The sequence below is a fragment of the Chiloscyllium plagiosum genome, unplaced genomic scaffold (assembly GCF_037043375.1).
Source record: "Chiloscyllium plagiosum isolate Xiang-an unplaced genomic scaffold, Cpla_swu_hap1 HiC_scaffold_46, whole genome shotgun sequence".
Classification (NCBI taxonomy): domain Eukaryota; kingdom Metazoa; phylum Chordata; class Chondrichthyes; order Orectolobiformes; family Hemiscylliidae; genus Chiloscyllium; species Chiloscyllium plagiosum.
In genome coordinates this window covers 1,188,414-1,214,856 of record NW_028270184.1, presented here as the reverse complement: position 1 = coordinate 1,214,856, position 26,443 = coordinate 1,188,414, and the positions used below count along the sequence as shown (strand labels likewise).

The 26,443-nt window shown below is 41.8% G+C and overlaps 2 protein-coding genes across 2 annotated transcripts in view; one reads left to right on the top strand and one right to left on the bottom strand.

The window, feature by feature from the left end:
* Positions 1 to 1,402: 1,402 nt before the first annotated feature.
* Positions 1,403 to 26,443, top strand: part of LOC148136188 (ovomucoid-like) — a 40,001-nt gene continuing 14,960 nt past the window's right edge. The window contains exon 1 of the mRNA XM_087983573.1: positions 1,403 to 1,555. The gene's annotated coding sequence lies outside the window, so the exon portion shown is untranslated. The remainder of the gene's footprint in view (positions 1,556 to 26,443) is intronic.
* LOC122543783 (trypsin inhibitor ClTI-1-like) lies at positions 5,925 to 10,876 on the bottom strand. Its single transcript, XM_043682549.2, has 3 exons — positions 10,600 to 10,876; positions 10,287 to 10,399; positions 5,925 to 7,104 (listed from the first exon to the last, which is right to left on the bottom strand). Exons 1-3 carry the CDS (start codon positions 10,699 to 10,701, stop codon positions 7,029 to 7,031), a joined length of 291 nt encoding a protein of 96 aa, XP_043538484.2. The 5' UTR covers positions 10,702 to 10,876; the 3' UTR covers positions 5,925 to 7,028.

Below are 26,443 nucleotides of genomic sequence, written 5' to 3'. Positions count from 1 at the left end.
CACCATCTATTTCCCTATAGTCTATATCTTCCATATCCTTTTTCATAGTAAATACTGATGCAAAATATTCATTTAGTATCTCCCCCATTTTCTGTGGCTCCACACAAACGCCGCCTTGCTGATCTTTGAGGGGCCCTATTCTCTCCCTAGTTACCCTTTTGTCCTTAATATATTTGTAAAAACCATTTGGATTCTCCTTAATTCTATTTGCCAAAGCTATCTCATGTTCCCTTTTTGCACTCCTGATTTTCCTTTTAAGTATATTCCTACTTCCTTTATACTCTAAGGATTCACTCGATCTATCCTATCTATACCTGACATATGCTTCCTTTTTCTTAACCAAACCCTCAATTTCTTTAGTCATCCAGCATTCCCTATACCTACCAGCCTACCCCAGAAGAGATTCCAATGATCCAAAAGTGTGAATTCTTCTCCCATACACCAGCTCCTCAGCCATGCATTGATCTGCTCTATCCCACTATTCCTACTCTCACTAACTCGTAGCATGGGGAGTAATCCAGATACTAATACTCTCGAAGACCTCCTTTTCAAATTCTGCCTAACTCTTTATATTCTCCCTTCAGAATCTCATCTTTATGCCTATGTCATTGGTTCCAATGTGTACAATGACCTCCTGCTGGTCCCTCTCACCCTTGAGAACATTCTGCACCCTCTCTGAGACATCCTTGATTCTGGCACCAGGGAGGCAACACACCATGCTGGTTTTTTGCTGCTGGTCACAGAAACGTCTGTCTGTGCCTCAGACTAGACAGTCCCCTAACACAATCAATCTCCCCTGATTTGTTCAGTATTACTGTCAGCTGAGATCAAAGTAGGAGGTACAGCCTTTTATGCAGTGCATGGTAATGATCTAGGACACACTGCCATGTGGCTGGTGGAAGAAAGAGGGATTACAGATCATATGGGCACCTGAAGAACATAAATTTTCTGGGCTACAGGTATAAAGCAGAGACCTAGGATTGACTGGATTGCTCTTTGAGGAGCCAGCATGGACTTAATGGGCCAAATGGCCTCCTTCTGTGCTGTAAATGCCTCCATGAATCAAGTGAAATTTCCAGGATGATTGAAAACAACACATGTCTTGGGTAGCCATTCATGTGTTCAACTTGGAAACACTTGTAATGCTCAAAGATATTCTTGTGGGAAACAGGACAAATATGTCAGGTCCAACTAGTGTGGTTTGTTATTCATTTAATGTTATATAGAGCTTAGAAATAATCCATTCAGCCAAACTAACCTCTGCTGTTTCTGTGGGTTTAACCATGCACAGCAGAATGACTGCAGAAATATTCTGTAGCGCCTCAGAATGACCCTCAGTGGTAAAAATCTTAAAGCTGTGAGCATCTTCACAGCTATCGGAGGAGCTGGCCTGTTTTTGAATCAATCTGCAGCTCAGATATGTGAGTGAACTACAGGCTGTTTTAACTGGAGGCTTAGTTAACTGATTACCCCATCCACCATACGATACTGGTACAGGGAGCAATTAAGCTTTGAATTCCCAAGCAACGCAAATTCATTGTGAGACTTCATTAATGTAAGTATTGCAAGAGATCTTATTTGTACGTAGGTTTGTGGTGAGCAATGGGCTGAGAAGTGGCAGATGGAGTTTAATTCAGATAAATGTGAGGTGCTGCATTTTGGGAAAGCAAATCTTAGCAGGATTTATACATTTAATGGTAAGGTCCGAGAGAGTGTTGCTGAACAAAGAGACCTTGGAGTGCAGGTCCATAGCTCCTTGAAAGTGGAGTCGCAGGTAGATAGTAAAGAATGTTTTTGGTATGCTTTCCTTAATTGGTCAGAGTATTGAGTACAGGAGTTGGGAGGTCATGTTGAGGCTGTACAGGACATTGGTTTGACCACTGTTGTGATACTGCGTGCAATTCTGGTCTCCTTCCTATTGGAAAGACGTTGTGAAACTTGAAAGGTTCAGAAAAGATTTACAAGGATGTTGCCAGGGTTGGAGGATTTAAGCTATAGGGAGAGGCTGAACAGGTTGGGGCTGTTTTCCCTGGAGCGTCGGAGGCTGAGGGGTGACCTTTTAGAGGTTTACTAAATTATGAGGTGCATGAATAGGATAAATAGACAAAGTCTTTTCCCTGGAGTGGGCGAGTCCAGAACTAGAGGGCATAGGTTTAGGGTGAGAGGAGAAAGATATAAAAGAGACCTAAGGGGCAACTTTTTCACGCAGAGGGTGGTGCGTGTATGGAATGAGCTGCCAAAGGAAGTGGTGGAGGCTGGTACAATTGCAACATTTAAGAGGCATTTGGATGGGTATATGAATAGGAAGGGTTTAGAACATAGATAGAACATAGAAGAATACAGCGCAGTACAGGCCCTTTGGCCCTCGATGTTGCGCCGATCCGAGCCCACCTAACCTATACTAACCCACTATCCTCCATATAACTATCCAATGCCCGCTTAAATGCCCATAAAGAGGGAGAGTCCACCACTGCTGCTGGCAGGGCATTCCATGAACTTACGACTCGCTGAGTGAAGAACCTATCCCTAACTTCAGTCCTATATCTACCCCCCCTTAATTTAAAGCTATGCCCCCTTGTAATACCCGACTCCATACGCGGGAAAAGGTTCACACTGTCAACCCTATCTAACCCTCTAATCATCTTGTACACCTCAATCAAGTCACCCCTAAACCTTCTTTTCTCTAATGAAAACAGTCCCAAGTGTCTCAGTCTTTCCTCATACGATCTTCCTTCCATACCAGGCAACATCCTGGTAAACCTCCTCTGCACCCGTTCCAGTGCCTCCACATCCTTCCTATAGTATGGCGACCAAAACTGCACACAATATTCCAGATGCGGCCGCACCAGAGTCTTATACAACTGCATCATGACCTCAGGACTCCGGAACTCAATTCCTCTACCAATAAAAGCCAGTACGCCATATGCCTTCCTCACCGCACTATTTACCTGGGTGGCAACTTTCAGAGATCTGTGTACATGGACACCAAGATCCCTCTGCTCATCCACACTACCAAGTATCCGACCATTAGCCCAGTACCCCATCTTTTTGTTATTCTTCCCAAAGTGAATCACCTCACACTTAGCTACATTGAATTCCATTTGCCACCTTTCTGCCCAGCTCTGCAGCTTCTCTATATCCTGCTGTAACCTGCCACATCCTTCCTCACTTTCAACAACTCCTCCGACTTTCGTATCGTTTGGAGGGATATGGGCTGGGTGCTGGCAGGTGGGACTAGATTGGGTTGGGATACCTGGTCGGCATGGACGGGTTGGACCGAAGAGTCTGTTTCCGTGCTGTACATCTCTATGACTCTATGAATGAACTGTAGCCTGGTTACACTTATTGTCTCTTAGCATACTCTCAGAGTCACGTTTAATCTTTCACTTGCAATGTAGGAGTGTCACAACTACTGGGTTACTGGCTCCACTACACAGAGACCAGCAGAAATAAGAGGCTGTCATACACTGAAAGGTTGGAAATGAAGGGAGTCTACCTGGGTGAGGAACGAATGAGATTATCAGTTATGTCAGAATGTGGTGTGAGCCAATGATTTAACATTGCTATGTAAATACAGGAAATAGTATGTGTGTCTGGTTGGCCTGAATAGCTTCATATGAGTGGTATTAAATGCAGCCAGTATTCAGCCTGTAAAGAAGTAATGACTGAATTATTACAACAAGTTAGCTAAGACAAATCTACACTGTAGGAGATGAATGATCATTTATTTGATTTGATTTACTGTAGTCACATGCACCTAAGTACAGTGAAAAGTTTTGTCTTGCAAGCAGAACAGGCAGATCACAGGGTGCTTAGACAGAGCAAGGCACACAGGGTTATGGCTGCACAGGAGGTGCGCAAAACAAGATCAACATTATTTGAGGTTAGAGAGGTCTTTTCAGTAGTCTTACAATGGCAGGGAAGAAGCTGTTCTTTAACCTGTTGCCTCATGAGCTAACAATGACAAAACAATAACTATCTTTAGTTACCAAAATAATATTTTATACTCAATGAAATATATATAGTCTATGAAACTCAGCAATACAGACAGTGAAAACAATGCACAACATTCCCTTTTACAGTTGCCACTGTGGCAGAACAGCTGGTGGCAAATACCAAATAAGTACTGCGCTGTATTCTTCTATAGAAAGTCCAGCATGGTTTTCTGGATTTCATTCTCTGGATCTGGTAGGTTGGGGTGAAGAGGAAAGAATCTCAACCTTTTAACAGGGAAGAGGATTTTGTTGCTTCCTGTCATCCTCACCCTCATGGGATCACATTCCAGTGAATTAGTGCACCATTATTAATTGCAGTTCACTGCAACATTACAATGCCCTCAAGCCCAGTTTTTAAATTCATTCTTGGTGTGTGAGCAAAGCCAACAACAACTTATATTGATGTAGCCACTCCATTAGTGGACCAATTAAAATTGAGATTGTACCAAGGGCCAGAGTTGCAGGAGCGTAGATATCTCAGATGGTTAAGGAGCTGGAGAAAAATACAGAGATGCATGGAAAAGGGGTTAAGACATTGTGGGAACTGGAAACAAGGATAGGAGTTTTAAAACCAAGACATGACTAGAATCCAACCCTGATCAATGTAACAAACACAGTGATGGTAGAGGGAAATGGTGTGAGTTAGATCATAGACAGCAAAGTTTGGGGAGATCTCAAACTTACAGAGTGTAGAATTTGGGAGAACAGCCAGCTTTAGGTCGGAATGGTCAAGTTCAGAACTAATGGGGCATGAGAGTCTTCGAGCCATACAACACAGAAACAGATCTTTCGATCCAATCAGTCAATCCCAAACTAGAGAGAGTGTTGATGCTGGACGGGTTGAAGCAGAGACAGTCAGTGATATTGCAGAGGTGAAAAAAGGTAGTTTTATTGCTGGTATGGATTTGTGGTTGAAATTCATCTCAAGCTCAATATTACAACAAGGTAGAAATTAGAAATTGCTGGAAAAGTTCAGCAGGTCTGGCAGAAATTGTGGAGAGAACTAAGAGCTAACATTTCAGGTCCAGTGACGCTTCCTCAGAACTGGAACTGAAATGTTAACTCTGATTTCTCTTCACAGATGCTGCCAGACCTGCTGAGCTTTTCCAGCAATTTCTGTTTTTGTTTCTGATTTACAGCATCCACAGTTCTTTCTGTGTTTAAGGTAGATAACAGCTTGGTTTAGACTTAGACTATTACCAGGAAGTGGGATGGACTCCAGCAAACAATGACGTCAGCGTAATAAAAGCAAAATACTGCAAATACTAGAAGTCTAAAACAAACACAAGAAAATGCTGGGAAATGCAGCAATTGAGGATAGAAAAAGAAATAATGTTTTGAGTCTTGAGATGAGGGGAAAAGATGGTGTACAGGCCCAGTGTAAAAGACAAAATGGTTGCTAGTTGGGGTGAAAGAGAAATAGAGATGTAGAATGGTGTAACTAAAGGTGTGAAAGGGAGACAATAGGTCTGTTCTGCTGGGAACAAAGTGAACAAGACACAATCAAGGCAAGCCCATGGCTTTTTGGCTTGATAGTAGCACTCTACTCGTGGTTACCACGAGTTACCACTAATGTTGCTGTTGTATAGTTCCAGTGTGAAACAGCTAGCTTCACCTTCTCAAACCTTTAAGATACCTCACCCTTCCATGGTAATCTGATGGCACAATGTCAGGACCAAAAATGATCGTCTTTGGTCCATTTATGAATTTGCATCATATACAGTGAAAACATTATAAATATCAAGATTTTCTACAGTATTTAACAAGGAAAAGAGTAAGTAAAGTGAGCCTTAGTCCTCTTGAGAATGAGAATGGGGAGTTAATAGTTGATAATAAGGAGATGGTGGCTGTAATGAACAAATATTTTGCTTCTTGTCTTCACTGCAGCTATGTATTCAAAAACAGCAAATATATTAAACGTTTCTTTTATTAGCAAGACCATTTAGTTCCATACCATCAAAAATGTAAACAACATGTACAACGTATAGCTGAGAAATGCAGAGAACTGAGGATAGTTCCTCAGGTAACATCAGTGGTAACAGGCCAGGAGCGGGAACAGGAAGATAAACCACTGTAGGAGATAATCTGATCAGTTAGAAAGGATCCAGATAAGAGCAATTCCACTGATTTAGATGGAGTGGCTTTTGAGAACTCATGCGGCGCAGCAGTGGTATTCTTATCTCTGTACCAGGAGGCTTGGGTTTAAGTTTCAACTGCTCCAGAAGTGTTATAACTTCTCTGAAATAGCTGATCATAAAATATCTGGAGTGGCATTTGAAGAGGTGACTAATAATAACAAGTAATTAAGGTTGGAAGATAAACATTTGATGTCTATTAATCAATGTCTAGATGTATAAAAGGGGAACATTTGGGATTGGGTGAGAGAACTGTGGGATTGGTAAAGTCAATTAACTCTGCACAAAGAAAGACCGTCTCTTAATCTCTGTTTGACCAGCTCGGTTAGAATCTGTTAACAGTGATCAACTGTGTCAGAGCCCGCAGACAGCTTTGTTCAGAAGGACAAGGAAGGATAATTTATCTTTGTCACAGTTGCATAGGATGTCATAGATGACTTCAAAAAGACACTGTCTTTGGGTGGATTTAAACATAAGAATTAAAGATTTGAACTGGGTGCACTAGGTTCCGAAAGTCGAAGTACATCGGTGAGGACACAAGGAATGAATAGTTGGAACTTCGTGCGGGTCAGGATTTCAGAAACAGATGAGCTGGAAGAAATGTCAAGTTTAAATTATGTGATCTCCTTGTCTCTCCACCGATGCCAGGTGTAACATCACAGTTAGCTTTGACTGATTAAATCTTGATTAAATTTGAAAATCACACATCAAATGCAGCTTAATAAGCAGTAAACAAACAAATACAGTGTTATCTCATGAGGCCAGCAGTAAAAGGCTGGAAAATTAACTGGCAATACACCCAATTCATATTTATTTCAGTTTATTCTTCATTCAACCAATCAAATGAAGACTTTCAAAAAAAGACTTCAGCTCAACACTAGAACTTTTGCCAACTCAGTCAGTATTCTTCCTCTTTTGGTTGTGTCTTTGTACAAAATCCATTGTGCCTGATCTTAACATCTGCATTATTCAACCTGAAACAAAAACCCAAGGAAGTTACTATCCATTAAGCATGGAGAGATACATTGAGGTAGATTGTTAATTTGTCAGCGTGGTATAAAACTTGGATATAAAGGTATGGGAATGCATAGCATTAGACAATCACTTTGACAGTAAGAGAAAAAGTCTTGAGAATGATTCTCTCGTCTGATTGATGGCAGCAGCCTTGTTTCCATGAGCTATCTAAGGTTCAGGCTAGGGAGGTGAAATGGGCCCTGGGGAGACAATTTGTGTCACACAAATGCCAGGCAATGATCATCTCCAACAAGACAGAAATCTCACCATCATCCCTTAACTTTCAATAGCATTACTATTGTTGAATCCCATATATATCAACATCCTGGGAGTTATCATTGATTAGAAACTGAGCCATATAAATGCAAGAGCAGGTCAGAGGCCAGGAGTCCTGCAGTGAGTAACTCACCTCCTGACTTCCCAAAGCCTGTCCACCACATACAAGGCACAAGTCAGGGGTGTGATGGAATACTTCCCATTTGCCTGAATGGATACAGTTCCAACAACAATTAAGAAGCTTGACAACATCCAACTCATCTTGTTTTCAATATGGGCAGAAGTCAGGATACTAGTGGAGATGTGCTAATGTAAAACAAAATAATACCATAGAAACCTTTAACCACTTGTAACTGTGAATTGGAAGGCACCCATTGTGATAATGGATGACTTTAAATCAAGCATGCACTAGTAATGTCAACAGACAAAATGGAGTTTTACATAATAGTTTCTAAAATAAACACTCCAGACATTTTTTTCAATGAATAATAGGTAGGAGGTTTGAAATGCCTTCACAGCTTGACAACTCCACTTGAAGTTGATCCTCTTGTTACTTTTGACAGATCTCTTTCACAGATCCTCTTGACCATGAGACATAGGAATAGAGGTAGTTCATTCAACTGACTGAGTCTGCTCTATCATTCACTGAAAACATACCTGATTTAATAGTCTTCAACTCCACTTTTCTGCCTTTTCCCTCATAACCCTTGATGTCCCACCTGATTAAAATCTGTCTCAGCCTTGAATACACTGAATGACCCAGCCCTCTGCAGTAAAGAATTTCATAGATTCACTAGGCTCTGAGAAAAGAAATTCCTCATCATCTGTTTTAAATGGATGATCCCTTACTCCAAGATTATGAGTTTGATTCATTGCTGTCACATGTACTGAGATACAATGAAAAGCGTTGTTTTGCATCAGGCAGATTGTAATATACAAAGTGCATCAGGGTAGCAGAACAGATAACAGTGTTGCAGCTGCACAGAAAGTGTAGAAAGAGAGATCACTATTAATATTTGCGAAGTCTGTTCCAAAGTCTGATAACAGTAGGGAATAAGCTGTTCTTGAATCTATTTGTATGTGTATTCAAACTTTTATATCTTCTGTCGGACGGAAGAATGGAAGACAGTATAACTGGGGCGTGGGACAGGAGGGGTGGAGATGGTGGTCGGAGTTTTTGATTATGTTGGTTACTTTCTTGAGGCAGCGGGAAATGTAGGTGGAGTCAATGGATCAAAGGATGATTCGCATGATAAACTGGGTTCTGTTCACAACTCCCTGTAGTTTCTCGAGGTCTTGGGAACAGCAGTTACCATACCATTCTGTGATGCATCAAGATAGGAGATTATGTCCTCTGGTCCGAGACTGTGCAAAAAGGGGAAACAACATCCCCCCATCTACCCTGTCAAGTTCCCTAAGAATCTTATATATTGCAATAAAGTCTCCTCTCATGCTTTTAAAATTCAGTGAGTACAGGCCCAACCGATTCAACCTTTGGTCATAAGACAATCCCTCCATACTTGGGATCAGTAGAGGGAACCCTTTCTGAACTGCCTCCAATGCCTTGATATCTTTCTTTAGATAAGGGGACCAAAACTATTCACAGTGTAGTCTAAGTAGTGCATTGTATAATATTAGCAAGACCTCCCTATTTTTACATTCTGTTCCCTTTGAAATAAATAGACAGTTAATTTGCCTTCCCTGTTACCAGCTAACCTGAATGCTGGCAGTTTGTGATTTATACAGGAGGACTCCTAAATCCCTTTGTGCTGTAGCATTCCACAGTGTCTCTCCATTTTATATAATACTCAGCTCTTCTATTCTTCCTGCATAACCTCAGACTTTCCCACATCATATTCCTTCTGCCAAGTATTTGCCCACTAGCTTTAACCTGTCTATATCTCTCTGCAGACTCTGTGTGTTATCCTCACTATTCACCTTCCCATCTATTTTTCATGTTTGACAGGTAGTCCTGTCATTGATAACAAGTCCTCTTGTTACTTATGATAGGTCTTTTGACGGTGGTTCTTGATTTTGGCATTTCCAAAGAGCTTGACATTTAATGAAATTGTGCTCATTCATGTCTACTTTTAACCATTTAAAAGGGTACCTTACCTCCTCGAAACGTGACCTGGGATATATCTAACTTGCCTTTCCAAAGGGATATCTTGTTTTTCCAAAGAAATACAGAAAATCCAGACCCGATCTTACTATGAGACAGTGAGGGTCTGCAGATGCTGGAGATCAGAGTTGGGGGTGTGTTGCTGGAAAAGCACAACAGGTCAGGCAGCATTTGAGGAGCAGGAAAATCGACGTTTCAGGCCAGAGCCCTTCATCAGGAATCAGGCCACTTTCCTGATGAAGGGCTCCGGTCTGAAATGCCAATTTTCCTGCTCCTCGGATGCTGCTGACCTGCTGTGCTTTTCCAGCAACACACTCTCAACTCTGATCTTACTATGCCTGCTCTGCACATTTGACTTCTTACTTCCAAGATCAGCTTGTATGCCACGCATACATTAATACTGATCAGATCTAATTCCAGCACCTACACAAATCAGAAATGCCAGACAGACTCTACGTTGTGATGAAGTTTCGGGCTCGGATCTCCCCTCCTACATGCTTGAATCATCATATTGATAGTATATTCCGTATATGGTGCTATTATGGGAAGTTGCAAAGGTACAGAAAACATCATTTTGAAATGTCATTTTGAGCTCTGAACTCATCATCAGGGGAATCAATTAATCAATTAATTTACCCAAAGTCAAGTTCTTCCATTTGGACATCTCATTTCCTTTTCATTATTAACAGAGATTTAAACTTGTGATAAGGTGTCACCTGATCCCAGAGTTTTAAAATCACTCACCAATTATAAAGGCATAAATTACAACGGTTTATGTAGGTCATGCCATCAGTTCCACAGACTCGCTTTGTAAACATGGGGCAGACTGGGATATCAGGGAAATCTTGGCAGTCAGGCTACGAGAGATGAGATTAACAGATTCATTCATTATTGACAAGTAATGAAATTAACTAAGAGCATAGGATCTCACCAGAGTTATGGAATAATGATAGGAATTGGAGAGAGAAAACTAGTCAAAGCCCACACTGCTACAGGCAACAAGCATTATTAATACCATTACAGAAAACTCCAGGTAAAATTAGATGCAGGACCTCACCTCTTCATCAGAAGAAGCAGAAGTATAAAGTTGAGTTGTTGCCAGGTCTGCAATAGAAAAATGGAGACTGTTACAAAAGATACAGAGACACAGACCACTCATAATCAGCTGCTAACTGAGCTGGCCAGAGAATTTCTGACTAAACACATACCAACCATTTCAATGAGTGAAATCATTGACAAATTAGCTAGATGTTCCCTTCAATATCTGTTAATCTCTTCTTTCTGGTAAATTATCTAATTGTTGCAGCTCCTATTTTGAAAGGGAACTACAATTTCTGTAATAAAAATGAAGAGTTCCTATTGTTTTTGAATAAAGCTAGTGGCTACAATATTATCGCTAACTCAACATTTTTAGATAAGAATACTTTTATCTTAACTAAAACAAACATGCAGTTTTACACGTTTGTGCTGTTGTATCATTCTACATGTAGGAGAACACTTCAGCACAGCAAGTCTGTTAACAGAGTTACAAACACTGGACAGTAATGTTATGTACTGAAGACCTCGAATAGAGCTAAACGACTTTTTACTTTGACCTGCAGCCCTCATAATGTAAGAAATATAACAGTCAATTTGCAAGGAACAGGATCTCATAAACTAATCTATTAAGGACAAAGCAAGAGTAGGCCATTCAGCCCACCAAGCCTGCCTGCCATTCAATATGATCATGGCTGATTGAACAAACCAAAGCCTACTAGAACATAGAACAGAACAGCACAGAAACAGACCCTTCAGCTCACCATGTCTGTGCTAATCCTGGTGCTATTCTAAACTAATCTGTCTCCTTCTGTTCTCTGCCTGTTCATGAGCCTGTCTAACTGGCTCTTGTATGTTGCTATCATATCTGCTTTTACTACATCCCTTATGTTCCAGGCACTTCCAACCTTTGTGTAAAAGCTTTGCCAAACATTTAACTTTCTCCCTCACCTTAAGCCTACATATTTGACATTTCCACCTCTGATGATCCACCCTATCCATGCTTCTCATAATTCTATATACATCCACCTGGTCATCCATAAGCGTCCAATGCTCTAGTGAAATCAATCCAAGTTTGTCCAACTTCTTCTTATACTTAATACATTCCAATTCGGACAAAATCGTGGTAAACCTCCTTTGCACCCTCTCTAAAGCCTCCACATCCTTCCTATACTGTGGCAAAAAGAATTGCATACAATACTCCAAATGTGGTCTAACTAAAAGTTTTGTACAGCTGCAACATGACTTGCCAACTTTTATGCTCAGTGCCCCAACTGCTGAAAGCAAGCACACAATAAGCCTTTTTTACCACCTTATTCACGTGTGTTGTCACTTTCAGGGAACTATAGTCTTGAACCACAAGATCCCCTGGATATCAATGTTCCTCAGGGTCTTGCTATTTACAATATATGTTCCTCTTTCATCTGACCTCCCAAAATGCATCACTTCACATTTGTCAGGATGAAACTCCATCTGCCATTTCTCTGCCCAATTTTCCAACTGGTCTATGTCCTGCTGTGATCTTTGACAATCTTCCTCACTATTCACAACTCCATCGATTTTCCTGTCATCTACAACTTATCATATCACCTATAATTTCATCCAAATAAGTTATATACACATATTACAAAGAACAGAGGTCCTGCCACTAAGCCTTGCAGAAATACAATTGGTCACAGATCTCCATTCTGAAAAACACCCTTCCACAAACTTCTATCTTCTATGACCAAGTCGATTTTGTAATCGAACCTACCAACCCACGGTGGATCTTGTGTGACTTAATCTTCTGGACCAGCCTACCACAAAGGAACTTGTCAAATGCTTTAGTAAAGTCCATGTAGACAATATCCACCACCCTATCCTCATCAATCATCTTCATCATTTTCTCAAGAACTGCCCACACAAAGCCATACTATCCCTAATAAATCTGTTCTTTTCCAAATGCAAGTAAATCCTGAGGCCCTTCTCCAATAACTTCCTGACCACTGATGTAAGGCTCACCAGCCTATAATTTCCTGTATTATCCCGGTTTCCCTTAAACAAAGGAGCAACAGTGACTATTCTCCAGTCTTCCAGGACCTCACCTGTAGTGAAAGAGGATACAAATGTCTCTGTCCTCAGCAATCTCCTCCCTTGTCTCCCTCAGTATCCTGGGATAGAGGATCAGGCTCTGGGGCCTTATTTACTTTAATGTTTTTCAAGACACCCAGCACCTCCATCTTCTTAATATTAACATGTTCTAGGATGTCAACATACCCCTTCTGAGACACATTAAGGATCCCACCCGGGGATCCAAGATGGCAGCGACCCAGCAAGTCTGAGTCTACAGTGCTCCTCCCAAGACTTGGGTAAAGTGGATCAGCCACCCCCACCACAATCACCAAATCATTTATAATAGCTGTTTAATTTAATTAGTTGTTTAATATTAAATTTAAACAATCTAATTTTTAGTAAAAATGACTAAAGGGAAGGGAGCCCGCAGCTCTCAGCAAGCAGGAACCCCTCCCCCACCCTCTCCAGCTGCAGCTGAGGTGTCCACAGCCGTCACGGGGGACTTACCTACGGTGACAAGCCTTGTAGAAATGATCTCTAAACTGGATGCGAAGATCAACGCTTTCATTGAAGAATCCCGAAGTCGATGGGACTCACTCTCGGCCGCGCTGCAGAAGCACGACCGAGACATTAAAGACATCGAGCGCCGAGTCGGCGGGGCGGAGCTAAAGGCCCCGACCTCCGAAACTACAGCACAATCGAGGTCGTCGATAAAATATTCATTTGCTGGGCCTTCCCGAACGGGAAGAGGAAGGCCAGCTTACAGCATTCCTCGAGCAGTGGCTGCCACAGCTTTTAAATCTGGAGGCTGGATCAGGCCAGGTAAGGGTGGAATGGGCCTACCGGGTCGCAATACGTAGGCCCGGCTCGAACCAGCACCCACACCCAGTCCTGTTCCGGCTGCAGAGCTACAAGGAGAGGCAGATACTCCTAGAAGCCTCTAGAAATCTTGGAAAAGACCCCGAAGCTATGATCTATAAAGGATCCAAGATCATGTTATTCCAGGACTTTTCCCCAGTTCTGGTCCGAAAGAGGAAGGCATTCGACGAGGCGAAGAAGCGTTTAAGGGACTTAAATATTCAGTACTCCTTACGCTACCCAGCGACGCTACGCTTTAACCATGAAGGATCCGTGTATAACTTCAGATCGCCAGAAAAGGCTAAGGAATTCTTGCACTCTCTTAGATAAACTGTAAGTGATAATGGATGTTGGTTTGCCTTTCCCCCGCTTTGGTTTATATCCCCCCCCCCTTTTTTTTCTTTTTTCTTACCTTACTGTTTAATACTATCATGGGGGGGTGGGGACAGGGATTTGGTTTTCTCCCCCCCCCCCCCTTGGGGTTGTTTTCTTTTATAATTTTATATATATATGTGGGATGTATGTATATCTGTGTGTGTGTAAGCTGGGGGGTTTGGTTAATGTTGGTGGGGGGAGGTGGTTACCTTATTTTATTTTACCTCTGTCTTTAGGAGCGGGGTTGTTTCTCCCTTGTTAGTTTGTATTAGTATATTTAATTATTATTTGTTGAGGTTGTAATTTTACAGTTATATGTTTATATATGGTATTAACATTACCAAATATATCCAGGTGTTGGTATGGGTGGGGGTAGGGTGCTCACTGTTAACTCTAGCTTTGTATTATATCTGAATTCTCCGCATTTTATTGAGGAGCGCCTGGGTCAAGGGTGGGGCATTGGTTGGGAGAGGATATGATGGACTTTTGGAGAGGAAGTGACACCCCCTGGGAATGAGGGGGAAAATCTCCACTTAGATACGTTTTATATTTTTTAAATTTAGAAATAGTTTTTTATTATACTGTTGTGAGTGTATTAGAGAGCCTTTATTTTTGTAAATGTTATATGCTCTATGCTCGGGATGTTCTGGATAGGGTTTCCCATCCCGAGGGTCTTGGATTTGCCCAGATGATTATGGTTGATCAGTTGGTTAAGTGGTGCACTTGGAATGTCAAGGGGAGTAATTCGCCAGTCAAAAGGAAGAAAATATTATCAAATCTTAAGAAAGAAAGAGTTGATATAGCTCTCCTACAGGAGACACACCTGTCGGATAAAGAACACTTGAAATTACGACAGGGTGGATTTGATCAGGCCTTTTTTCTCTTCTTTTAGCTCAAAAAGCAGGGGAGTTGTTATTCTTGTTCAGAAGAATTTCCCTTTCAAAATCCTAAAGCAGATAAAAGACGAATCTGAATGATATATTTTGATTAAAGCCCTCATAAATGGAGAGGATTTTAAATTTGTACTGCCCCCCGGCACACCCCTTTAAATTTATAATGGAAGCCTTTTCAAAATTGATGACTTTTGGTGCCCGTCATACAATTATAGGGGGAGACTTTAATTGTATTATGGATCCGGAAATAGATAGGATTCCCAAGAGTACTGCAGGAGTATCTCCCAGATCTAGACAATTGATGGATCTGAACAAAGAATTAGGATTAGTAGATGTATGTAGATGTCTTCATCCAAAGGGCAGAGATTTTTCTTTCTACTCCAATCCACATAAATGTTATACTAGAATTGATATGTTTTTTGCCCCCTCGATTTTTTAAAATTCCATATCATCTTGTAAAATAGGTAGTATAGCAATTTCCGACCACGCTGCTGTATATATGGAAACTAAGGCGAGGAACAATGGGACATCCCCTCGGCAATGGCGTATGGACCCCTTCCTAATGAAAGATAGTAAATTTGTAAAGTACTTCTCTCAAGAATTTAAAACTTTTTTAGAAATTAATTCAGGTCCAGCTAGCAACCCATCAATGATGTGGGAGACCATCAAAGCTTACACGCAAGGTTTGATCATCTCCTACTCAGCGACCCAGAAGAAATTGAGGGGAGAACAACAGCGTCTGCTTGAAGCTCGCTTAAAAGCAGCTGAAACAGCATACACTGATAGACCTTCTATTATTAAATTGCAAAGGATTACGGCTCTAAACACTACGCTTACTCAAACGGCTAAGAGGGAAATATTATTTGCAAAACAAAGGTTATATGAATATGGCGACAAACCGGGTAGATACTTAGCATTTCTTGCAAAGAAAAAAAAGGCCCCTCAGACTATTACGTCTATCAAGGAAAGTACGGGTATTTTGACTCATGATCATAAAAAGATTAATGCGATCTTTAGAGAATTTTATTCTGAGTTATATAAATTGCAGGATTGTGAAGATAGGACTAGGAGGATGCAGTCATTTTTAAAAAATTTGACCTTTCCAGGCCTAACTCCGGAACAGGTATCGGTCCTAAATGCTCCTCTAACAGTCCAAGAAATACTTGATGCAATTAGGCAACTTCAGAGCGGTAAGACACCGGGCCCAGATGGTTTTCAAGCTGAATTCTATAAAGAATTTACGGAAATATTGGCTGGTCCACTTATGGACATGTATAACTATGTATATAGTCAGAGCTGTCTCCCGCCTTCGCTGAAAGAGGCAAATATCTCTCTTATCCTTAAAAAAGGAAAGGATCCAGAAGATTGTACGTCATACAGACCAATATCCTTGCTAAATGTAGATTTTAAAATCCTTGCTAAAACGTTAGCACTGAGACTAGAAAGGGTACTGCCACATATTATAAAGGAGGATCAGACGGAGTTTATTAAGGGCCATAGATCATCCAATATTAGAAGGGTTTTGAATATGATTCAAGCCTGTCATCAGGGAAAGATACCAGGAGTAGTAGTTTCATTAGACACGGAAAAGGCATTTGATAGGGTTGAATGGTCATATTTGTTTTACATATTGGAAAGGTTTGCCGTTGGACAAGTGTTTACCAAATGGGTCTCAACATTGTATAGTGATCCCAAAGCAGTTGTGGTTACCAATGGATTAGGTTCGGATAGCTTCAGTGTGGGTAGGGGCTGCCGTCAGGGATGTCCCCTCTCGCCATTGTTATTTGCGCTAATAATTGAACCACTAGCAGAAGCTATACGAGGTGATCCTAATATAATGGCCCCGAGGATTGGTACAGGTAAACATAAAATTACCCTTTCTGCAGATGATGTTCTTCTATTCCTCAGTAATCCTCTGATGTCCGTACCTTGCCTAATCCAAGTTATTAATACATTTAGCGCATTCTCAGGCTATAAAATTAATTTTTCAAAATCGGAGGCTATGCCAATAGTGGCCTTGCTATGACACCCCACTTAGTGGACGGATCCCTTTTTCCCTTTCGCTGGTCCCTGGAGGGCTTCTTATATTTAGGCATTTTTATTACTCCAGTATTTGGTCAGTTGTATAAGGCTAATTTTGTGCATTTACTGGAAAGGATAAGGCAGGACCTCCAGCGATGGGGAGACCTTCCAATTTCCTGTTTGGGTAGAATAGCACTAATCAAAATGAATGTCCTGCCCCGTCTCTTATATCCTATGAGAATGCTTCCGGTGATGCTGCCGAGGATGGCTCTACGTAAATTATATGGTTGGCTGGGTTCCTTTATTTGGAATCATAGACGGCCCCTCATTAAGCTGAAGAAGCTACAGCTTCCACAGACAAAGGGAGGATTGGACTTCCCAGATTTTAGGAAATATCAGTTAAGTTCCCTATTAAGTTATATAGCTGATTGTGTCTTGTCTGATCCACAATCAATATGGTTGGACATCAAGGCCTCTCAAGTAAAATACCCACTTATTAATCTTTTATTTTCAGACAAGAGGAAAATCATTACAGATCACTGTAAAAACCCTATAATACTAAACACAATTAAGGCTTGGAATATAATGCGGCAAAATGAGGGTAATTCACATAAAACATCCCCCTATGCACTGATAGTGGGAGCATGGGGATTCCAACCGGGATTTACAGATGCCACTTTTAAACTCTGGAGATCCAGGGATATCTCATGTCTAGGGAACCTATTTAAGGATGGGGTCCTGATGTCTTTTGAACAGCTGCGTCAGAAATTCGGATTACCTAATGGTGACCTCTTTCGATACTTCCAAATTGGAGACTATATACAGAAGAAGACTACGTTATTAGATAGTCTTTATAAATCAGATGGAGAATGTAGTGTCCTACGACCAGTGGGGGGTATCTTCCATCAGTACTATTTATCATTTACTACATGATGAAGTATCGGGAGATATGGATAATCTGCTTAAAACATGGGATCAGGATTTGGGACTAGAAATCTCTATAGAAACGTGGAATGATATTTGGGAATACGCTAGAAGAATTACTATCTGTAACAGAACCCAGGCTATCCAGCTGAAGATACTTCACAGGGCCCATATAGCACCGGTTCGATTGGCAAAATTTAAGGCAGGAGCATCTCCAATGTGTCCCAAATGCAAAATAGAGGTGGGTACTCTTGTACATTGCCTATGGACCTGTCATAAGTGCCGTAGATATTGGACTAAAGTAGCAAGTACCCTGACAGAAATTTTAGGAACGGAAATTAAAGTGGACCCTGTATCTCTCCTTTTGGGCTTTTCGAACTTTCCCTCCCTGCACATGTACGGGAAGAGACTATTTCCTATTCTCTCTTTCTGTGCAAGGAAAAATATTTTGGTGAACTGGGTGGCTGAGGGTCCCCCTGGACTTTCAAATTGGCACAGATTAATTATGGATTGTATTCCCCTTGACTTCCTTACAAATATGGTGCACCGAAAGACCGAATTATTTTATAAAATATGGCAGCCCTTCTTGAATTACATAAATACAGATATTTCGGCTATCCTAACAAGGGCTTTTATTTAATTGAGATTACAAATCTGGCTGGTCCGGGGCCCCTTAGGAGAGGAATCCCGCACGAATGCGGGTTTTATTACATCTGATATTAACACATTCCGAGCATGTAAGAGACTTAAATATACACTCTGGTTAGTTGTAGGTTAGATTAGTAGACAGTTGAGTTTTTTTTTGGTATTTTTTTCTTTTGTTAAATTTTGGCTATTGTACATTTGATTTAATTGTATATCAATGTTTATATTTGAGAGTTTTGTTTATTTTTGTAAACTTGTAAAAATGTAAAATTTCTAATAAAAATATCTATAAAAAAAATCCCACCCACTTCCTCCAGCTCCTAAAATAAGTATAAAATCCTTGACTATTTATGGCCCTTTTAGCCCTTTGAGTTCTTTGTTTAAGCTCTTTCTGCTTCCTTTATATTCTACAAGGACCTTGTCTGATTTCAATTTCCTAAACCTTACATATGCTTCCATTTTCTTTTTGACAAAACTCATCCATATTACCCTGTATGCCACTGGTCATCAGAAACCTATCAATCTCTACCTTAAACATATTCAAAGATTGATCTTTCACAGCCCTTGTGGTATTCCAAAGATTTAAAACCCTCTGAGCAAAAATATTTTTCCAAATCTCAGACCTAAGCGACATCTCCCTTATTTTTAAATTGGGTTGCATTGTTCTAGACTCCTCAATCAGGGAAACATCTCTACTTATTCTGTCCATCCCTTTATGCGATTTAATGAAATCACTTCCTGGGGCGGCACGGTGGCACAGTGGTTAGCACTGTTGCCACACACAGCGCCAGAGACCCGGGTTCAATTCCCGCCTCAGGAGTGTGGAGTTTGCACATTCTCCCCGTGTCTGCGTGGGTTTCCTCCGGGTGCTCCGGTTTCCTCCCACAGTCCAAAGATGTGCAGGTCAGGTGAATTGGCCATGCTAAATTGCCCATAGTGTTAGGTGAAGGGGTAAATGTAGGGGTATGGGTGGGTTGCGCTTCGGCGGGTCGGTGTGGACTTGTTGGGCCGAAGGGCCTGTTTCCACACTGTAAGTAATCTAATCTAATCTAAGTAATCTAATTTAAAACTCTAAAGATTACAGGTCAGGTTCCACATTCTCTCGTCACAGGACAGCCCTACCATCCCAGGAACCAGGAACAAGTCTGGTGAATAGCTTGTTGCACTCCATCTATGTCAGTAATGTCCTTTCTGAAAGATGGCATGACTGTAAATACGGCACTCCCTCAGCACTGACCCTCCGACAATACAGCGCTCCCTCAGTGCTGACCCTCCAACAGTGCAGCACACCCTCAGCACTGATCCTCTGACAGTGTGGCACCCCCTCAGCACTGACCCTCTGACAGTGCAGCACTCCCTCAGCACTGACCCTCTGACAATGTGTTACTCCATTAGCATTGCCGCTTTCACAGTGCAGTGCTTCCTCAGTAATTCACAAATTAAACCTGGCCTAAACCTCTCTGCCATGTTCCCATTCTACCAAAGGTAGAATGCTGGCTGCCTGTCCTGCAGCTTTCCAGAGTGGGAGGCGAGGGGATAGGGAGACAGATGCTTCTTCATCCAGTCCGCAATCAGACAGCCATCTCATTAAAACAGTACTTAAAAAAAAGATAACACAAACAGTGCACTGACTCCTACGACATCTGTACACGCTCATACTACACTGCGCTGCATGCATCTACTCAAACAGTGCTCTGTGCCTGACCTGAAGTTTCATCACCACCCTCATGTCCCGTTCACATTGCTCACCCAATCAGCAATACCAGAAAATGGTTGGTGCAGAAATCTTGTTTAATAATACACAAATGTTTGTATTTATATAGCACCTTTTACATCCTTACAACTTTTCAACTGATTCACAGGTAATGAATAATTATACAGTACACTTTTCTTCAAATTGTAATTTCAACCGCATATTGTTCTCAATTAATTTTAAAATATTTCCACTAAGAGCAATCTCTTTATTACACAAAAGCATTTAGTCATAGAGATGTACAGCATGGAAATAGACCCTTCAGTCCAATCCGTCCATGCCGACCAGATATCCCAACCCAATCTAGTCCCACCTGTCAGCACCCAGCCCATATCCCTCCAAACCCTTCTTATTCATATACCCATCCAAATGCCTCTTAACTGTTGTAATTGTACCAGCCTCCACCACATCCTCTGGCAGCTTATTCCATACACATACCACCCTCTGCATGAAAAAGTTGCCCCTTAGGTCTCTTTTATATCTTTCCCCTCTCACCCTAAACCTATGCTCTCTAGTTCTGGACTCCCCGACCCCAGGGAAAAGACTTTGTCTATTTATCCTATCCATGCCCCTCATAATTTTGTAAACCTCTATAAATGTGCAATAAATATAGTCAGACATAAAATCCTTTCACGGAGATTCCAATGCTTAATATAGAGACTTAAAAAAATCTCTCACCAGTAAATACAAGCAGCACGATAGCAATAATTGCGCACACATTGTTTATCATTCTGAAATTTCGGGGATGTGAGTGAGAAAGTTTGTTGATAAGAGTATTTATATAGACACACATCCTGTCTACTGGTCACAGCTCAGAAATCACGTGAAGCTGACACTAGCATGGTGAAAACCTTTGCAAGCCATACGTTTTTCTCAAGTAATTCTTTACAGCTACATTAAATTGAAAATGAACCATGCATGTATTTGGCTGCATTTCCAGTATTTGAGGAATGTTAAAGCACTTGATTTATCTCCAGCACCTGGATTTGAATTAAGTAAGCCTATCTGTTCTAGTGATAACATTTATACAAAAGATCAGATGCACTCATTGAGGGATATTCAGGCTTAAGGGGAAAATGCTTTTCTGAGTGAAATGCACCAGAGAATGGTGGAAGCCCATATTGTGAATGGAACCAGCTTGATCTTGTTGACTATGAGATCCTTGATTGGGGTTGTTAACTGGGCCAATTAGGAAGCCCTGGCTCACCAATATAAACAGGAGATCCCCTCCAATTCTATTTTGATTTAATCCCTGCCCTCCCCTTCACTGTTTGATCACACAGCATTGCCCTTCGATGTGAAGGGCACTGCTTGTCACTGGCCACTTGGGTGTTTCTTTTCTTCCTGCTGGTGGAAATAGAATAAAGATTTGTACACCTTGTGTCTTTCACTGTGTCTCACACCTGCACACACAATATGGGTGCAGGGGAAAAATAAGCACTAGGAGAAAGTGAGGACTGCAGATGCTGGAGACCAGAGTTGAAAAGTGTGGTGCTAGAAAAGCGCAGCAGGCCAGGCAGCATCCGTGGAGCAGGAGAATCGACGTTTCGGGCATCAGCCCTTCTTCAGGAATGAGGCTGCTGTGCCAAGCGGGCTGAGATAAAAGGTGGGGGTGGGGTATTTGGGGGAAGGGAGCTGGGAATACGATAGGTGGAAGGAGGTGAGGGTGATAGGCTGGAGAGGGGGTGTTGGCGGCTTCAGGGAAGAGGAGATGACCTGGGGGGGGGGGGGGGGGGGGGTGCAGTGAGAGATCCTTGTAGAAGGAGGAGGACGGTTTCTTCAAGGTAGGCATCCTTGCAAGAGGATTCGCAGAAGGTTAAGATCAACTAGGAGAAAGTGAGGACTCTCCTTTTTGTGATTCTTTTATTCACTCACATGGTGTGGATGCTACCTGCTGGGTTGGCATTTAATGCACATCCCAAGATTCCCTGGAGAAGATGGTATTGAGCTGCCTTCTTGAACCACTGCAATCCAGTGCTGTGAGTAGACTCACAATGCTGTAAGACAGGCGTTCCAGGATTTTGACCCCGTGACACTGAAGGAACAGTGATATATTTCCAAGTCAATATGGTAAGTGGCGGGTTGCGGAACTTGCAAGTGGTGGTGTTCCAAGGTATTTGCTGCCTTTGTCTTTCTAGATGGCAGTGGTCATGGGTTTGGAGGGTGCTTTCTAAGGAGCTTTGGTGAATTTCTGCAGTGGATCTTGTAGATGGTACATGATTGTTGTTACTGTGCATCAGTGATGGAGGGAATGAATGTTTGTGGATGTGCTGCCAGTCAGGCGGGTTGCTTGGTCCTGGATGGTGTCAAGCTTCTCGAGTATTGCTAGAGCTATGTTCATTCAGGCAAATGGACAGTATTCCATCACACTCCTGGCTTGTGCCTTGTAGATGGTGGTCAGACTTTGGGGAGTCAGGAGGTGAGTTTCTCACTGTAAGATCCCTATTCTCTGACCCGCTCTTGTAGTCACTATATTTATATGGATAGTCTAGCTCAGTTTCTGATCAACAGAAAGTGCCAGGACATTGATATTCTTTCCTATTGACTCCAGTGAAGGGGAACATTTGGCCAACTGTATAGCTGACAACTTATTGGCTACAAGTCATATTTTGTCCTATTAAACATCTATTAGTCTTATCCCATTTGAGATAGATTGCTTGTTTCACTTCCCAATTTTCTGTTTAACAAGTCTTATTTATCCACCATCAGCCAAAGCCTGTACCATTCTCTGGAAGATCCTGTTGGCTCAGTACCAACTACAACTGGTACATTGTGCTCAGAGAACAGTCTTGTTTGTTGACTCAAGAAAATTTCTAACATTTAGACACCTGAAAATCATAAGACTAAGAGTTCCTGAGGAAAGTTGTTCAAGGAATGGCGTTCACCAGGACAGTGGAACCCATTGTCTGACTGAGCACTGTAAGTGTATTCGGAATGTAATTGACTGTGACTGGCAGCTGCTTCTTGTTGTTTAAGGCATTTAGTGCCTGGAAAGGCTAACTAACATCACAAGATAAGCTCCATGTAACAAGATACAAACTAGTGTTGCTGGAGAGGAGCTAACCAGAGTTCTTTTTGTACAATGAATTGTGGATTTGTTCACCAGAAGTTAACTGTTCAATGTTTGTTCTTTGTATTAACGTGTTTCTAAACAAGTAATCTCACTTAATTGCCACCAAGATGACTGCAGCAAAGCAGGCAACATACAGGCTCCTGTGCCCGGGCTTGTCCTTTTCTTTTTCTTTCTTCCCCTTCTTTTTTCTCAAACTTACCTGATCAGGAGTGTTCTTCAGCAGGAGGCGGTTTTGATATGCTTTGGAGTGGTGGCGGCAACATCTTCAAAGACACTGTTGCTACAGAGTCAGTCAGCCAACTTGTGAAGTTTGAAGCAGGACTCTTGCTTTCGCCTGGAGTGGGCCCTTGGCGGCACTGTGGTGTGGGCTGGGAAGCCTGGAGCAGGAGACTCTCGGTGACATGGCATGGACTGGGAAGCCCAGAGTGGGACACTTGGAACATGGAGTGGGCTAGGAAGCCCGGAGCGGTACTTTGCTGGCAGGATGCTGCAGCAATTGGGAAGGAAATGTTGGACTATCTTTAAGCGATCTTTTAAAAATGTTATTATAAGTTAATGTGATTGCTGCCTATATACAGTGATGGTACACACTTTTCATTGTAATTTATATTGAATATGTGCGCCAATAAAGGATATTCTACATTCTAATATTAAGTTGAACATGAAAATCTTTTCTGAGACAAGCATGTATTAGAGATGTAATGTAACTAGCTACTAAATAATATGTAATAAACCGAATCATCATTTATCAAGATTTGGCCTACCTTCTGCTGAAGACTTTGTGTGGTACCACTCTAGCAATAGCATAGACTGATACAACAGTAGGATTGGTGACAGTGAATATACCCAAGGATTCTCAGATGATTCCAGCAGAAACTAACATACACGAGACTTAGAGCTGAAAATGTGTTGCTGGAAAAGCGCAGCAGGTCAGGCAGCATCCAGGGAACAGGAGAATCGACGTTTCGGGCATAAGCCCTTCTTCAGGACTTAGAGGCATGGTGTCATAGAGATGCACAGCATGGAAAAATAGGCCCTTCAGTCCAACTTGTTCATGCCGACCGCCAGATATCCCAACCCTATCTAGTCCCACTTGCCAGCATCTGGCCCATATCCCTCCAAACCCTTCCTATTCATATATCCATCCAGATGCCTTTTAAATGTTGCAATTGTACTAGCCTCCACTACTTCCTCTGTCAGCTCATTCCAAACACGCAGCACCCTCTATGTGAAAAGGTTGCCTCTTAGGTCCCTTTTATATCTTTCCCCTCTCACTTTGAACCTATGCCCTCTAGTTCTGGACTCCCCCACCCCAGGGAAAATACTTCGTCTCTTTACCCTATCCATGACCTTCATGATTTTATAAACCTCTGTAAGGTTACCCCTCAACTTCCGACACTCCAGGGAAAACAGTCCCAGCCTATTCAACCTCTCTCTATAGCTCATATCCTCCAATCATGGCAAAATCCTTGTAAGTCTTTGCTGAACCCTTTCAAGTTTCACAACATCCTTCCTACAGGAAGGAGATAAGAATTGCATGCGATATTTCAAAAGTGGCCTAACCAATGTCCAGTATGGCCGTAACATGATCTCCCAACTCCTATACTCAATATTCTGAGTATTAAAGGAGAGTATACCAAACACCTTCTTCACTATCTATCTACCTATGACTCTGTTTTCAAGGAGCTATGAACCTGCACTCCAAAGTCTCTTTGTTCAGCAACACTCCCCAGGACCTTAGCATTAAGTGTATAGGTCCTGCTCTGGTTTGCTTTTCCAAAGTGCAGCAAATTAAACTCCATCCGCCAGTCCTCAGCCCATTGGCCCATCTGATCAAGATCCCGTTCTAATCTGCGGTAACCTTCTTCACTGTCCACTACACCTCCAATTTTGGTGTCATCTGCAAACTCAGTAACTATACCTCCTATGTTTACATCCAAATCATTTATATAAATGACGAAAAGTAGTGAACCCACCACCAATCCTTGTGGTATTCCATTGGTCACAGGCCTCCAGTCTGAAAAACAACCCTCCATCACCACCCTCTGTCTTCTACCTTCGAGCCAGTTCTGTATCCAAGTGGCTAGTTCTCCCTGTATTCCATGAGATCTAATCTTGCTAACCAGTCTCCCATGGGGAACCTTGTCGAACACCTTACTGAAGTCCATGAAGATCACGTCCACCACTCTGCCCTCATCAATCCTCTTTGTTACTTCTTCAAAAAATTCAATCTAGTTCGTGAGACATGATTTCCCACACACAAAGCCATGTTGCCTATCCCTAATCAGTCCTTGCCTTTCCAAATACATGTAACTTCTCATGGCATTGCAGAAGCAAGCATGAAGCTGTGGGCACTAAATAAAATGGATATCTGATGTAACAGATCACTACTGCAGAACATATAAAAATTTGAATACACGCACGAATAGATTTAAGAACAGCTTCTTTCCTGCTGTTAATTCAGATTTCTCTTTCTGCACCTTCTCTGTGGCTGTAATACTGTATTCTGCAGTCGAGTGTGTGTTGCTGGAAAAGCATAGCAGGTCAGGCAACATCCAAGGAGCAGTAGAATCGACGTTTCAGGCAAGAGCCCTTCAAACGTTAATTCTCCTGCTCCTCAAATGCTGCCTGACCTGTTGAGCTTTTCCAGCACCGTACTGTACTCTGCACTCTGTTCTGCTTACCCTGATGCACTTTGTATGGTACAATCTGCCTGTATAACACACTAAACAATACTTTTCACTGTATCTCATAATGTGATAGCAATAAAACAATCAATCCTACCCAGTAGAGTTTATGTTAATTTTATGAGGTTGATCAATTGAAAAATCTGCCCACCAATATTTGATGCCAGATCTAAGGGACAGAAGAAAATGGATACTATGAATCGGTGTCAAATGTGTCCATCACACGCCTGGCCTTAAGGCAAAGCTTTTTTTAAATTCATTCATGAGATGAGGGCATTGATGACAGGTCCAGCAGTTATTGCTTATCCCTAACTACCCTTGACAAGGTCATGGTGAACTGCCTTGTTGAACCACTGCAGTCCATTTGGTGTAGATACAGTCACAGTACTGGAGATCCAAAATGTTAATGTTGCGGCTTTTTTGTAGAGCCTCCTTTTCCAGTAAGTTCATTGAATCATAGAATCCCTACAGTGTGGAAGCAGGCCGTTCAATCCATCAAGTGTAGACTGACCCTCCAAAGAGCATCGCACCCAGACCCACCTCCCTACCCCATCTCTGTAACCTTACATTTCTCTTGGCTAAAC